At 36.8% G+C, this 16607-nt stretch overlaps 1 protein-coding gene across 5 annotated transcripts in view; it reads right to left on the reverse strand.

Annotated features, from left to right (window-relative positions):
- The window catches only part of Trpc1 (transient receptor potential cation channel subfamily C member 1), a 55760-nt gene that overhangs the window by 6734 nt on the left and 32419 nt on the right, over positions 1-16607 (reverse strand). For all 5 annotated transcript variants that reach the window (XM_027410928.2, XM_027410927.2, XM_027410930.2 and 2 more), the window contains 3 exons: positions 15861-16197; positions 8803-8942; positions 7073-7216 (listed from right to left, as the gene is read on the reverse strand). In XM_027410928.2, coding sequence (XP_027266729.1) covers positions 7073-7216; positions 8803-8942; positions 15861-16197 — 621 coding nt within the window. The remainder of the gene's footprint in view (positions 1-7072; positions 7217-8802; positions 8943-15860; positions 16198-16607) is intronic.

A 16607-nucleotide genomic window follows, 5' to 3' on the forward strand; every position in this document is an offset into this window, starting at 1 on the left:
CTACTCTAGCACCAAGAGTTAATAATGACTATCTTTTATATATTAGCATGGAGCAATGAGAGGCTTTATTCAAGCCTAATTTTATTTTCTTTCATACTCCTCCAATGTCTGAAGATTAGGTAGTCTAATAAATCTTGATTTTTTTTAAGAAATACTTGTATTTTGCTTGCTTGTTTTGTGTTTGTTTTTGTTTTTTGAGACAGGATTTCTTTGGGTACTCTGGCTGTCCTGGAACTTGCTCTGTACACCGAACTGGCCTCAAAATATGTGAGAAAGAGAACAAATGTATTTTCCTTTTTTTGTTTTTTTTTGGTTTTTTTTGGTTTTTCAAGACAGAGTCTCTCTGTGTAGCTTTGTAGAGCAGGCTGGCCTCAAAGTCACAGAGATTGGCTGCCTTTGACTTGCCAAGTGCTGGGGACCAAAGGCATGTGCCATCACCACCCAGCTGTATTTTCATTCTCAATGCACTAGCAGTAATTAGTAGGCCACTCAGGAAAACAAAGCCATTCATTCAGACTGTGAGTATTCAGAATATAATCACACCTAACCCAGCAGGGATTGCACTAAGGCAGTAATAAAGCAATGGCTTTTGACAACTTCAAGAAAGACTACCTTTGAAGAAAGTTCTGGTACTATTTACTTATCTATAAATAGAGTTTTTGAAAGTAACCACTAATAGTGATATAATCAATTTTCAAAAATAATTTTAATTTAATACAACTAAATTTAAAAAACAGAAGTGTAACCAATTTGAATATCAAAGTGAGTTAATACAGAAGGGGATCACCAGAAACTGATATCGGATTTGCATAATACAGAACTAAAAATAGTACCATGGATATCCGTAGTAGAGGGCACTGGCTGCAATACTAAACATGCATGTGACAGGTAAGCAGCAAAACCCCAAACTTCTTGTGGATGGAAAGGTCATAAGCATTGTGCCTTTGTGACTATGATGACATCACATATGTCAAAGTGTAAAGAAATGAAAAAGACAATTAAACTATCAACACTGAAGTTTATAAAGGACTTAATACTAGTGTAGTGTAGACTGAGGGAAAAAAAACGTTCTTGGCTGTCAGAACAATGGAAACAAAGCTGGGTGCAGTAGAGCACGTCGGCTGTCCAGCATCAGAGGTTGAGGCAGCAGGGTCATGACTTGCAAGTCGGGGAACAGCAAAAACCCCTAAGAAAGAGAGAAGAGGGCTGGGGACATGGACCACCAGTAAAGTGCCTCCTACACAAGCCTGGGGATCTGAGTTGGGATCCCCAGTACCCATGTAAAAATGCCAGGTGTGGTCATTTGCAAGGAAGGAAAAGAAAAGAAGATGGGCCGATCCCAGAGCTCACTGGCCACACAATACAGTCAATCAATGAGTGCCAACTTCAGTGAGAAATCCTGCTTGAAAAGATAACATAGAAAGGAAGACACCTGAAATCAACCTCAGGCCTCCATACATATGTGCACATGCAAATGAACACACACACACACACACACACACACACACACACACACACCCCACAATTTTTAACTGAAGGAAGAAGAGAGGCAAGAGACAAAGAATAAGAGACATGACAGAGGAAGGGGGAAGATCATAGGGTACTACTATGAACAATAAATTGGGCAGTACAAATAGATGGACAGATTCCTAAAACTATACAACCCAGTAAGAATAAGTCATGAAGATATAGAAAGTCTAGGCAGATCTTTAGGTAATATAAAAAGTGAATTAATAATAATAAAAAAATCTCTTAACAAGGATCAGATGACTTCAGAGAAAAATTCTATGAAATGTTTTTAAAAATTTAATATAAATCTGTCTTAAAGTATCTGGAAAACACATTCAACTCATTTTATGAGGCCAATGATAAAAATATTGTTTATATCAGTGTCAACTACAGACAAAGACTGTAAGAAAAGAATGCTATAGGCTTGAATAACCCTGCAACATACATACAAAAATCTTTAGCAAAACAAGGGTCAGTGAGAAGGCTCAGCAGATAAAGCCACTTGCTGCACAATCTGACAACTTGAGTTTGGTCTGTAGGATTCACATGTCATGGCACATGCATATTGTAGTGACTGAATAAGAATGTCCCCATAGGCTCATTTATTTGAATGCTTAGGAGTGGAACTGCAGTGGAACTGCTTGAAAGGATTAGGTGTGGCCTTGATGGAGGTCTATCATTGCAAGTGGGCTTTGAGGTTTCAAAAGCCCATGCTAGGCCTAGTCTCTCTCTCTCTCTCTCTCTCTCTCTCTCTCTCTCTCTCTCTCTCTCTCTCTCTGTCTCTCTGTCTCATCTGTCTCCTCTCTCCCCCTCCCCACACAACCACACACCCTCTTCCCCTCCCTGTCCCTGCTGCCTATAGATTAAGATGTAAAGTTCTCAGCTCCAGGGGGATGTCTGCATGCACACTGCCATGTTCCCCACTATGATGATAATAGACTAACCCTCTGAAACTGCAAACAAGCCCCTAATTAAACATTTTCTTTTGTAAATGTTGCCTTGGTCGTGGTGTCTCTTTACAACAACAGAACACTGACTAAGACAGTAAGCGCACACTAAAATATTAAATAAATAAATGTAATAAAAATTGTAAAGGAAAAAAGACTCTACCCAAATATAATCAAAGTAAACTCACTATCACATGAAAAAGCACATATACCTCCCAATTAGGATTTTTAGGATACAAGAAAAAAATTTAGTAGCTATATCATCAAATTAATGAAATAATAGTTATGGGATCAATAAACTCAGCAAAAGCATATGATGAATTTCAATTCCCTTTTTTACAACCAAAAAAGATCCATCCTCAACAAATAAATGCTATATAGGAAAGCCCGCAGATCACAAAATTAGTAGTGAAAAACCCGCTTTTTTATTACCTTCAGGATCAGTCAAGTACTTCTCTTTATATGTCTCTTTATATACACAGTACTGAAAGCTGCACTCAAAACAATTAAACAGGGTGGGAGGAGTAACCACACTGGAAAAAGTGAGACTATACCCCTTTGAATATGACATGATCTATGTGGACACAAAGTGACAAACAGCTCACAAATATTAGAACTAAGAGTCAGAAATATATCTAGAAACATTTCAGCATGCAAGATGAACAGGCAACAGTTGCATTTCTATATACCAGTAATGCAACCATCTGAAAAGGGTCAATTATTTTGATAGCAAATCTTCTAGAACAACATGAAAAACAATGAAACAGGACAGTACTAACCCTGAAGTTGCAGATCTACACACTGAAAACTCCAGAACACTGACAAAGAGATGGAAAAAGACACTGTTAAAATATCCATGTATTGGAAATCAGTATGGCAACTCCTCAAGAAAATGGGAATGAGTCTACCTCAAGATCCAACAATTCCACTCCTAGGCATATACCCAAAAGAAGCACATTTATATAACAAGGACATCTGTTCAACCATGTACATAGCAGCACTATTTGTAATAGCCAGAAACTGGAAGCAGCCTAGATGCCCCGCAACTGAAGAATGGATAGAGAAAATGTGGTACATTTACACAATGGAGTACTACTCAGCAGAAAAAAAAACAATGGAATCTTGAAATTTGCAGGAAAATGGATGGAACTCGAAGAAACCATTCTGAGCGAGGTAACCCAATCACAAAAAGACAAACATGATATGTACTCACTCATATGTGGATCTGCTTTATGATACATAGTAGTGACAGTGCTTTATCAGAGCTGTTTTTAATGATGTTGCTCAGAATGGTTTCCTTCCAGATGATGATTGACAAGCTAATTAAAAAAAAAAAATGGTGCCAGGTACCACAAGAGTAAAAACTGTGCTGTTTTCTGGGATTTTGTTTCTTACTTTTTGTTTTTTGTTTTTTTGTTTTTTTGTTTTAAATGGAGTGTGCTAGATGTCTCTACAATTTTGTTCAAATGACTGCAGAACCTGGAAAAGCTGTTGCTGCTATTGATGCATAACATACTGCTATAATTGGTCTTTTTATATAAATATAAATATAAACAAAATTTTATTTTTGAAGGTGTTACAGGATGAATCTTTTGATATTTACAGGTTTCATACATTGAAATTTTCACCCTCTGTGTGGCTGAATTAAAGTTAAATGGGTGAAATACCGCTAAGTAAGCATGTGGTTAACAATACTGTAGATATTAGTGTCCTTACAGGAAGAGATCCCAGAGATCTTAACTCTTTTTCTCTCTATACATACTAATGCACCATGGAAAGACCATAGGAAGATAAAGCAAGACAGAAGCCATGTGTGTATCAGGAGCAGAGCCCTCCCAGTAACAATAGTTTAGCACCTTGATACTGTATTCCAGACTCCAGAACTGTGAGGATACAGACATCTTTACATTTAAGCCTCTCCATCATATTTTGTTATGACAAGCCAGGAAGACTGGAATGAACAAGCGACTCTAGAACACTATTGGAAAATACAAATGTAGACACACACACACACACACATTACAGATCCAGAGTTCACAAACCAGGGATAGCGGCATGTACATTAGTACATTCTGTAAGAGGGGACAGCAGCTGATAATTTAAGACTCATTAAGAGAAATACAAAAATACATAGTGGAGACAGAAACAGTTGAGAAATTTGCTTTGAATGTGTAATTTCACTTGAAAAATAATTTCTTAGCTGAACAATTCTCTTTGCTTCGCAGCAATGCCTTTAGATACAAACTTGGACTCTCAAAAAAAAAATCCATGTAATCAAAATACTTACAGATTTGGGACAAAATCAAAATCCCAGTAATGTGTGTGTGCATGTATATATATATATATATATATATATAGATATATATATAGATATATATATATATAATTTGTATGACCTCAAAACAGATAATCTTGAGGACAAATCTAAAGATAATACATTGTCCAACGTCACCATCTATTATAAAATTACACTAATTAAAATGGGATGGAACTATAATAAAGACTGATGTATAGACCAATGGACAAAATAAAGACCTTAAAAATAAATGTAAAAATATATAAACATCAAATTCTCTTCAACAAGGGTACGAGGAAAACACAAAAAGTAGATGGTAATCTCTTCAACAAATGATATTGGAAAAAAAATGACTATATTATCCACATGGAAAACTGTGAAACTGAACCTTTATCATACAAATACAAATCTTGTAACACACACACACACACACACACACACACACACACACACAGACATACAAAATCAACTCAAAGTGGAAAATATAATTATGAATAAGGCCTGAAACTATAAAGTCTTAAAAATTACATGTTCAGGGTTGTACTGGCTAGTTTTCTGTCGACACAATTGTCATTTGAGAAGAAAGAAACTCAGTTGAGGAAATGCCCCCACCAAATTGGCTTATGGGGCATTTTCTTAATTCATGGTTAATATAGAAAGGTCCAACTCAAGGTGGGTGGTGCCACCCTTGGGCTGGTGGTCCTGGGTACTGTAAGAAGGCAGACTGTTATGGGATATTTGATTGCACTCTGACACTCCTGAGACTGTCCTATAGTTATAGTTTGAATCAGGGGGCAGTTAGTGACTAGCTGACCAGAATTGGCCACAGAGAAGCCAGCAATTTGGTTAGAGAAGATGCACAGGAAGGAGAGGGCTGGGAGAGACAAGTCTCTTACAGTGTCTCTGGCCAAAAAGCAAGGTCATCTAGCTGCTACTCAGTTTCTCTGAGCTAGCAGGTTTTCACCCCAGCCTTTGACTTCTGAGTCTTATTGATAAATATAACAATAGAGACTTAATTTAAATCTACATACCATGGCCCAGGACCAGAAGCCCTGTCAGGCCACAGCCTAAGCAGCTGGCGGCTCTGACTGAGGAGCTAAGGGGTGGCAGATGATCATTAAAATATCAGTAGGTTCATGTGCGGCCACTAAGCTGACAGAAAAACATCAAGGCTGAGCAAGCCGTGAGGAGCAAGCCAGGAACCAGCACTCCTCAATAGCTTCTGCTTCAGTTCCTGCTTCAAAGTTTCTGCCTTGACTTCCTGCTTTGAGTTTCTTCAATGATGGACCTTGATGTAGAACTTCAAGCTTAAATATGCCCTTTCCTTCCCAAGTTCCTGTTGGTCAGAGTGTTTATCAGGGGGAAAAAAACAAAACATACAAAATAAAAAACCCTAACAAAGATGGAAATTGACCCCAGGTCTTGTGGTACAGCTGTGACCCACCTGACTATGAGTTTGGGGAGGATTGCGGTGGCATCTGAGCTGTTTCCATCTATCATGTTATTTCTTCCTCTTTAATCCAACTGTTTTGTTTAGGGTTATGTTTGTTTGTTTGCTTGTTTTTGTCCTTTTTACTGTCTTATTTTTGATAATTTTAAATGCCATTTTATGTTCTTCCTTGGTTTATTAACTATAACTGCTTTATTTCATAGATTGCCTTATGGCTTCTGACACCTATCTTTTTTTTTTTTCCTTGGTTTTTCGAGACAGGGTTTCTCTGTGTTGCTTTGGAGCCTATCCTGGCACTCGCTCTGGAGACCAGGCTGGCCTCCAACTCACAGAGATCTGCCTGCCTCTGCCTCCTGAGTGCTGGGATTAAAGGCGTGTGCCACCAACGCCCAGCTGACACCTATCTTATCACAGCCTAGTTTCAAGTGATATCATACTACTTTGCATACAGTTGAAAGCCTTACAATAGTGTATTTTCATTTCTCCCAGCCTGGTCTTTATGTTCTTATTATCATTCACTTTACATGTACATATCCATGTGTTAAAATCATGTAGATAGTATTTCTATTAAAAGTCAACTATCTTTCAAAATTTAAATATGAATTTTATTTTGGTAAAAACCAGGCTTTTCTGTACTCCTTTCTATGAAGTGTAGCAATATTTTAAGGCTATCTATGGTCAGAGAATGAAGGGAGGAGGCCAATGGACCACAGCTTGATAAAATTTCTTGAAAGAAAATTATCAATGAGCCAGAAGCAAAGTATTTACCAACCATTTTCAAATACTAACATCATGAGAACAGTGTTGAAGTGAATAAGCAGTTGCAATAGTAGTGACATGTGACAAACATTCTTTAAGACCTTTATTTACCTGCAGTGGACCCAAAATAGAGCTGGTTGTATACATAAAAAAGAGCCGAAGGTAACTCAGAACATTTGCAAATGCAAAAAGCCCTTCTGCTACAAGTGTGGGGTGGAATGCATCCCAGTCCTTCCGGTCAGCAAAGTCATGAAACTGGAGGCAGGAAGAGAAGCCAAAGTCATTCAGGAAAATGAAGAGAAATATCATGAAACGTCTGAACGAAAATTATCTTAATTGTCTTCTTGTGGGAGACCTAAATAATGTTTTAGCCTAACACAAGCTTTCCATGTATGCTAGGAAATGCCACTTTATATGCAGAAATTTACCAGAAATTCCTTGGTTTAAAAAAAATTAAACAAGTTATAAAACTTATTATTAGGGGCTGGAGAGATGGCTCAGCAGTTAAGAGCACTGGCTGCTTTTCCAGAGGTCCTGAGTTCAATTCCCAGCAACCACGTGGTGGCTCATAGCCATCTATAGTGGGGTTTAATGCCCTCTTCTGTCATAAAGGAATACATGCAGATAGAACATTCATATACATAAAATAAATAAATACATCTTTAAAAAAACTTATCATTAAACTTTCATGAATGAAATACTGGATAGTTTCCTTAAATTCTATAATACAAATTGTGAGAATGTACGCTGTCAGTTAATTACATGCCATACTAGACATAGTCCTTTGACCTAGGAATTTAGAACAAACCACGAGAGTTGGCTCCCTTTCAAGTAAAAAAAATGCATTATTGTACTAAGACATGGGGCATCTACCTGTCCCATTGCAAAGATGGTATACCAGTTGTTCTGTGGGACTCTTAGCCATCCTTCAACTCTCAAAGTGTCCTGTTTGGATCAGAAAACTACTTCTAAAACTAAAGAAATTAGTCTGAAAAATCAATGCCACCCAATCTATCAAGGCATTCGATTTCCATATGACCAATTTTTTAGTAACTTCTCACTTCAGTCATTGAATCTCCCTCTGACCAACACATTGCATACCATGGATCAATTAAAGAAACATGCTAAATACAGTAAGCTGATAGAATCACTTTGCTCTTTCTATAGTCTATAAATAGCCCCCAAATCATGAAATATTATGTTATGTATCTTAGTCCCTTAAATATGATACTTCATAGCTAACATAGAGTCTATTATATTTTCTGACTTTGAGAAAACAGAAATATTGATGAAAGTAAAATCAGAAGAGGTCTTAAATATATATGCACATATATATGTGTATGTATATTACAGATATATATGATAAATGAGCTAAATGAAGAAATAAGACACTTGGTAGAAAGAAAATACTTCTGGATTTTAATTATCTTCATAAAAACACTACAGTTACAGATATGTTACTTAGTATCTCTGAGTCATTTTCTTATTTGCAAAATGAGGATAAGAACTTTTGTCTTAAAGAATTCCTGTGAGAATAAAATTAGATATAGTATATCTAACATTGACCATGGAACATAGCATATGGTGGATAGCTATCAATTGTGAGAATAAAATTAGATGCAGTCTAACATCAACCATGGGACCCAACATATGGTAAGTAACCATCACTGAAAAAGTAAACCATTCAAACTACTGAAAAGGTAAGCAGATTCACACAGATTATTTTAAAATGAAAAGACACCAGACACAGATTTGGGTCTATATTAACTCTGAGTTCCATAGATAAGTATATTAGTTTTTAAAATAAATGTCTGTATCTTTGATTGACAGTGAACAGTCACCTTGTTGTGAGCCACCACTTTGAGGGCAAAGGTTGCCAGGTAGAGGGAATTCATGACAAAGCTGAGCTGGTTACGTGATTCTTCTAAAAAGTCTTCTAACCCTTCATACCAGAGTCTCTTAATGTCTGACCAAATCATCCCTAAAACAATGAAAACATCAGATTTGTTAATTCAATAATAAGCTAGATAATACTTTAAGAGACAAAGTGTTTATAGCACTTGGGTTAACTATAGCTGCATTCCAAAGGCAGTGGGAGTGGAGTGGAGGAATAACAGTCTTTTAGTGAAAAGTTTTTAAAATTTGAAAGAAAAAAAATCTTATGTTTTATGTGACTGGAAAAAAAATAATAACCTTAAGTTTCATATTGGCCAGAAAGGAATGTTAAGTGATGTGAAACAAACTAAGAAGACAAGATAAATGCATACACACACACACACACACACACACACACACACACACACACACACTCATACACACACACACTCATACATACTACATACACACACGCGGTTTTGTTCTTTTCATTATTACGAATAATACTCTAATGATCTTATGCAGTACAGTGGCTTTAAATAACATTTGTGTAACAAAGAGTCTCAAATTTCTATTATTTTCCGTGTGATGGGTGGGTTTATGCATGTGTGCACATGTGTATATAAGCCAGGTGTCAATGCCGGCTGATTTCCCCAATCACTCTCTATCTTACCTTTTGAGGCAGGGTCTCAATGAGCATGGAGCTCTTTTTTGGCTGGCCAACTAGCTCCAAGAACCCACCTATCTCAGTCTTCACAGTTACAGGTGCATGCTGTAGAGCAGGTGGTGCTGGGACCCTGAACTTGGGTCTTCAAGCTCACACAGTAGGCATTCTACTGACTCAGCTAGCTATCTCACAGCTCCTTATACACATACATTTAAACTCAATTTATATTTATGTAACAATTTCTATCTCTAAACCTCTCTCCTAAACCCAATTTATTTAGACAATGTTTTGATCTGCACCTCTAGTTGAAGATGTGTCCAAATGAGCTTATCTCTACCTCAGATACACCACACTTACAGATTTTCTCACTTCAGTTACTAGCACTCCATCTCTCTAGTTAGTCAATGTTAATCAATTCAAATCTTGAATCACCCCCAATTCTTGTTTCTTTTAAACTCCACATCCCTTCCAGGTAGGGAGCCCAGATTCAGCCACCAACTCAACTCATCTCCACTCTGAACCCTCTGGCAGGGACCCAAACTCACACTGACAACTCTACCCAACCCTATGACTTCCCTGAAGACCATGTGTCCCACACCTGCCCTCTAACCCCCACTCTGGACCTTCTCCTCAGGTAGGGAGCCCAGACTTGTGACACCAACTACACCCATCCTTGCAACTAAGGGCTGCCTATCTCCAGGTGAGTATGCTAGATTCAATCACCAACTCTACATTGCCTGAGGACAATTCCTGAGCACTTGCCCTAGATTTTAAATATTGGCTATGCGAATCTTCTAATTCTACAGAAGGTCTGCTCCTGGGCTTAGAAACTTCACTTAACCTACACTGAGCCATGGCTATGACTACTTCTAAGACCACATTCTATCATCACCATCAACTTCCCCAAGACTGAAGTCTAAGCCCTATTCAGCTAGTCTATAACCTGATACATGCAGGTAATAGGAAACAAATCCAAACACCGGCAAAATGGAAGACAGGATTTCCATATCAAGAAGCACTACCACTGCTTAACTCCAAATGTCTAAGTCCCATTTCAAAAACACAAACAAATAAAACAATAGATCTCCAAAAAATAGTACTCAAATAGTAATGTTCTCCAGAAAAGTGACTTAGATGGGTAGACTAGGCTAGCCTCAAACTCACAGAGATCTGCCTGCTTCTGTCTCCTAGTTCTGAGATTGACAGTGTGTGCCACCACACCTGGTGGCTATTAGTCAAGACATTTTAAAGAAACTATGAAGTAACAGAAGAATGAGAGCTACAATATAACACATGAATGGAAATAAAGTACTTTTGACTAACCAGCAGGCAGAATAATTTCATGTGAAAACATGAAACATTATTGAAAGAACATCTTTATTATGTAGTAGTATATTTTATATAGAAACAAACTAAAACACACATAGATCTCAGAGAAAAAAAGAACATGAATATTCTACTTAGTAACGTTTTGCCCAAAATGAATGATAAAAAACCATCTAAATGTTAAATGAAGTCTTGAAGGTTGTATTTGATCAATTTAAATATTTTCTTAAGAGGAATAGAGATGAAAAAATTCTGGGAACACATCTTGCTCAACCTCACCCCAGGGATATAGATCACAAACTATTAAATCCTCCACAGTCATACCTTCTTTAAGAACTCAAGTTATTATCTCATCCTAGATCATAGTGACAGCAACTCCACCCATCTTAACTTATATAACATTGCCAAATAACACTTTAGATGATGATCCAAGAAAATGTTTTACTTCTGTGCAATGCAGGATTTTATCTAAATAAGACTCTACTTCATTATTTGGAGAAGGCTGTTGCACGAATTCTAATTGTTCTTAATAATAAAAATTCAGAGTCAGATATTGGGGTTAACACTGAAGATAAGAGAAGCAAAGCAGCCAGCCACTAGAGAGTCCTTACCTCTACCAATGCTCAGACCAAGGGGACAATCTTGTCCTCAGACTGCTTAGACTGCACTGCTCCTCACACTGTACTGTACCTCACACTACACTGACCTCAGACTGCTTCTCCCACGTCTCTTCCCGCCTTATATTCCTCTTTGTCCAGCCACGTCACTCCTGTCTCCACCTCCTTAGTTTAATAGTCTCCCTCCATCTTTTCTTGCCATCAGCCAACCCACTTGCTATAGACAGAATGACCTTTCCAAAGCACAAAACTAATCACATCAATGAACTGCTTAAACGTTTTGATGGTTTTCTATTGTTTTTAGTATAAAATTAACTTGATTTGATCTGAAGGCTGTGCAAGTGTTTCTACAATGTCATCTTTAGCATTGCTCTCCTTATTTTCCCTGCAGAGGAACACTCACCTTCACTCAGTACCATGACCTCTCTTGACACTGTGCTTTCAAAAATGCTTTGCCCTCAACCCACAATAATTTTCAATTATAAGAATCCATTTTTATAATTTATATCTGTGCTGGGTGGTTAATATCAACTTGACACAAGCTAAAGTCATCTGAGAGAAAGAGGAAATCTCAATTTAAAAAATACCTCCATAAAGTCTGGCTGAAGGCAAGCCTATAGGGCATTTTCTTGATTAGTGATAGAAGGGGAAAGGCCCAGCCCATTGCAGGTGGTGCCATTCCTGGGCTAGTGGTCCTGGGTTCTATAAGAAAGCAGGCTGAGCAAGACACTATGAGTAAGACAGTAAACAGCGCCCCTCCATGCCTTTGCATCAGCTCCCGCCTCCAAATTCCTGCCCTTGTTTGAGTTTCTGTCCTGACTTTGTTCAATGATGGACTCTGATGTGGAAGTGTAAGCCAAATAAACCCTTTCTACCCCAAAATGCATTTTGGCCATCATGGTGTTTCACCACAGCAATAGAAACCCTAAGACAATAGTTCACTTCTTACTTCCTCAAAATCTCTTTTACATACCCTGACTTGGTCACATGCCTACATAGTATACTTGGTACCCTAGCACCATGATCCTTTCTTAGTAAAGTAACGTGTTTGCAACTTTTCACAGATTCTCAAATTAAATTTAGTGTTGGTGGCATTGTTTTATACCTTACAGACCACACTGAGTGTAGGAGCTGTATCTGTTCCTTTCTATGCTTGGACAAAGTAGGTACACAACATTTTTTAATGTATGTTTTTGCAACAAATGCTCTACTATGTTTAAAAACAAAAACATTAAGAAAAATGATATTATTCTGTATATTCATCAGCAAATTATTTCTTTCCTCCTTCCTTTGAAAACATGGTTTAACACTATTTTTTTAAAAGAAGTCATAGGGAATATCAACAGAAAATAAGGTGGTCATTATGAATAAACAGTTAACCGTATTTCCTTGAAATAACCAAACCAATAAATGACTTTAGACAAACAGGCAAACGGTTCCTAGACAACGAATTATAAAAGCTTTAGATTCCTATATTTAAGGAGGCCCACAACTACCGAGTTATATAATTGGCATAGGGAGACATCCCAGGCAAGGAACATTCAGATTTAACTGTTTCAAAGTAGAAGCTGTGCTAAGCGAGGTAAAAAATGTCCAGAAAATTTACTAGTTTAACTCATAAATCCTTCCAACAAGGCAGACAATGGTTAGAAAATTAATATTATGTAAGCAGGGGAATATATATGAGCACACACATAATGTTACTGAAAATAGTGTAATCATATAGTCATTTCTGAAAATCAGTGCTATTTTAAAAAGGGTATGAGTCTGGGTCTAGTGAATTTTATTTACTGCTAAGATATATAAACAACTGGATTCTCCTACAGACTTGATTAATCCTAATCTTAATTTCAAAATCCAAGATTATATTTTCCACTAAACAAGAGGTTTATTCAAAATATATTATTCAAGATAAGGTATATCTAAGGATCCTTCAGAAATAGCATAAATAAATATAGGGAAGTCTCTTCTGTCAGGTTTGTTACAACTTTTTTAACTTAACAATATAAAAATTTACATTGTAAAGCTACATATAATATATGGGAAATATAAATTATTCCCTAAATTAAAACATCAAATCTTATGTAAATAAAGAAACAGGAAAATATTAATAAGAAATTTCTCTTTAACCTATTTTTTATTTTACCTACCTAACTTTACACATTAGCGCATCATGGTTTGAATATTGCTAAAAGTAAAACTCTGAAGTCAAGTCACTTGAAAAAAATATGAAAATTACTTTTACTAGCAGAAGGAAAACAAAAAGTAGATATTATAACTCACCAAATTATATAATAATGCAAACAGCTAAGAACAGAGCAATCAAAAGATAAATATAATCACTATACAATAGATTATACTTTATATCATTTTATTCTACAATAAACAGTCAATGGATAGATGGGGCTGAAGCTTACGATACAAAAGAAAGGAATTCTGTAAAAGACCATAAATAAGCAATGTGATTCTATACAATCCCTTACTTTACCACCAAAACAACAAGGCCCAGGACAGTTAATCCCTGCAGAATGTCATATAATACAATTATTATACAATGTAAGACTCAAAATATTTTTTAAAATAAAAACATTTTATTATTTTAAACTCTTATCATTTCTTCAGAGCTTAGATTTCCATGACAAAGAACTGACCTACAGAGTTAAGTCACATGGGAGCCCTTTAAATCTATGAAAATAACATCTCTATAATATAAAGTAAGTTATAACTATAAAACTTGGTAAATACTTAGTAATAAAACCATGGATACAATGAAACAAAACAGTTGCAAGATATCTGAAAGTCTGAAAGTTGTTGTTTTAAGATACCTAGAAAAATATATGGCATATACAAAAGAGCATTCACTCATAAAAAAATTATGCTTTCTGTGTAATAATTATTAACAACATAGTCCAAGAATAAATAAATTTTAGGGCTGGGGAGATGGCTCAGTTGATAAGATGTTTTACGTGCAAGTTTGGGAAAGTGAATTCAGATCCCCGCATGGACATAAAAAGCCAGGTGCATCAGTAACCCCATTGCTATGGAAGATGAGACAGGCAGATCCCTAGAGCCAGCCAATCTATCCATATTGGTGAAATCCAGCTTCTGTGAGAGACCCTGTCTCAAAAAATAAGGTGGAGAACAACTGAACAACACATTCTCCCAACTTTGACTTTTGGCATCCATGCACATACATTTAACATGTACACGCACATACAAATTTTAAAAAATAAGCTTTTAATTTATAAGCTGGAAAGATAGCTCAGTCTTTAAATGTTTGCTGTGCAAGCATGATGATTTGAGTTAGGTCCCTAGCACTCACACTTGCATGCGTGCACAACACACACACACACACACACACACACACACACACACACACACACACAGAGCCAGGTGTGGAGCATACACCTGTAATACAAACAGCAGAGACAGGAGGATCACTAGGGTCTGTTGGACAGCCAGCATGGTCTAATCATCAAGTCCCATCCCTCAGTGAGAAAGGTGGATACTCCTAAGGAATAACATCTGAAGTCTATTGCTAGCCTTTATTTACACATGTACACTTGTGTAAAAGGCTATTGCAACATTACACCCATTAGAGAAGCTCCTTAAGCAGGAAGGTAAACAACTCAAAATAGCTTCAGAAAGTACCTGAAACTAATCAGATTCACTAGTCCCCTTCTCTTCCATGGTAAACAATAAAACCTGAGAGTCGCTCTTGGACCAATGGAAGTCAAACTTTCAAAGAAGACTCTCAGATAAGTAAAGATGCAAAGACTCTCAGACAAGACCAGCTGTCTGGAAGAAATAGAAACTAGCCCAGCCTGGAAGAAGTTTAGACCAACTGAGGTACTTGGAAAGGACACTCCAACCAGCTGGGCTGCCTACAAACTGTGCAATGTGCTCCAGATTCTAGCTTTGTGAGCTATAACTCATTCTGGGGTGGGCTTTGGTGATACAGCTGTCTTTGAGTTATTTCTGCTCCTTTAAGTAACCACTTACCCATATTCCTGTAAGTAAAACCAACAAAACACATAAAACTGGACTGTAGTGGTATCCATACTTGGGTCTGCCATGGGATCCCTATCTGGGGTAAGCAGACACATTTCCCTAGGAAAGTTTTTGTTGCATAACACACCCACATTGCATTCATACCCACACATGTATACCAGCACAAATGAGCATGTGTGCACCCCACACACACAATTTTTGACTTTCATGAATTTAAGTATTACAAAGTTATAAAATCAGGAACATTAACATTTGTAAAGGTATTAGATAAATGATCATGAAAGTGTTCGTATCTTAGTTGTACCAAAGACAAAATTGCAAATTGAACTCCATTTTCATAATGTCACCAAGCAAGGAACATTAAATAACAATGGAAAATCTTTTAAACTCACTTGAGACTTACCAATAATCCACAGTATGAGAAGGTAGTCTATTCTCTCAAGGGCTGGCCCCATTGTATTTTTCTTGTCTTCATTGTAGACAAGTGAGTAGAGATTTAGGAGCAGCAAGAATGTGAAATATGATGCTCCATGAATAATAAATTTCATAAAAGGTGTGTGAATGATTCTGCCAAATTGAGATTTGGGAGCTATCAAATAACATAGGGACAAAACTGGCCAGAAGATGCCAACTGTCAAAACAGTCATTATCTTCTTACAGGTGGGTTTACGGCGGTAACCTGACATTTGTCCAAACCAAACGGTGTTCAGGAACTGCTGGCAATTTGACTGGGAGACAAACTGAAAAGGACATACAGAAATATAAAAAATAAAAAAGGTAAATGAAACCTTTAAATAGTAACTGGCTGGTATTCAAAGTCTTAACATTAGGTGAAAAATCCTACACATTGTACATAGGTTTTTTTTTTTTTCTCTTACAACTAAGACTGTAGAAGTTCAGAACATAGACTATGGAATCTGATTACACAATTCAAATCCAGGCTCTGGCACAGGATAGATGACCATGAATAAGTTTTCAACATCTCTAAGCTTCTCAGTCCTCATCTCTAACATCCGGATACCAATAGTAGCTCCTCATAAACTTGTGAAGATTCAGCATCAAGTTCTTAGGATACTGCCTTATTCACAGTATGCCATTTTAAATATTAAAAGTATTAGAAGCCTACTGCACTGAGATGATCATATTTAAA

Source organism: Cricetulus griseus, chromosome 4, assembly GCF_003668045.3.
Source record: "Cricetulus griseus strain 17A/GY chromosome 4, alternate assembly CriGri-PICRH-1.0, whole genome shotgun sequence".
NCBI classification, from domain to species: Eukaryota; Metazoa; Chordata; class Mammalia; order Rodentia; family Cricetidae; genus Cricetulus; species Cricetulus griseus.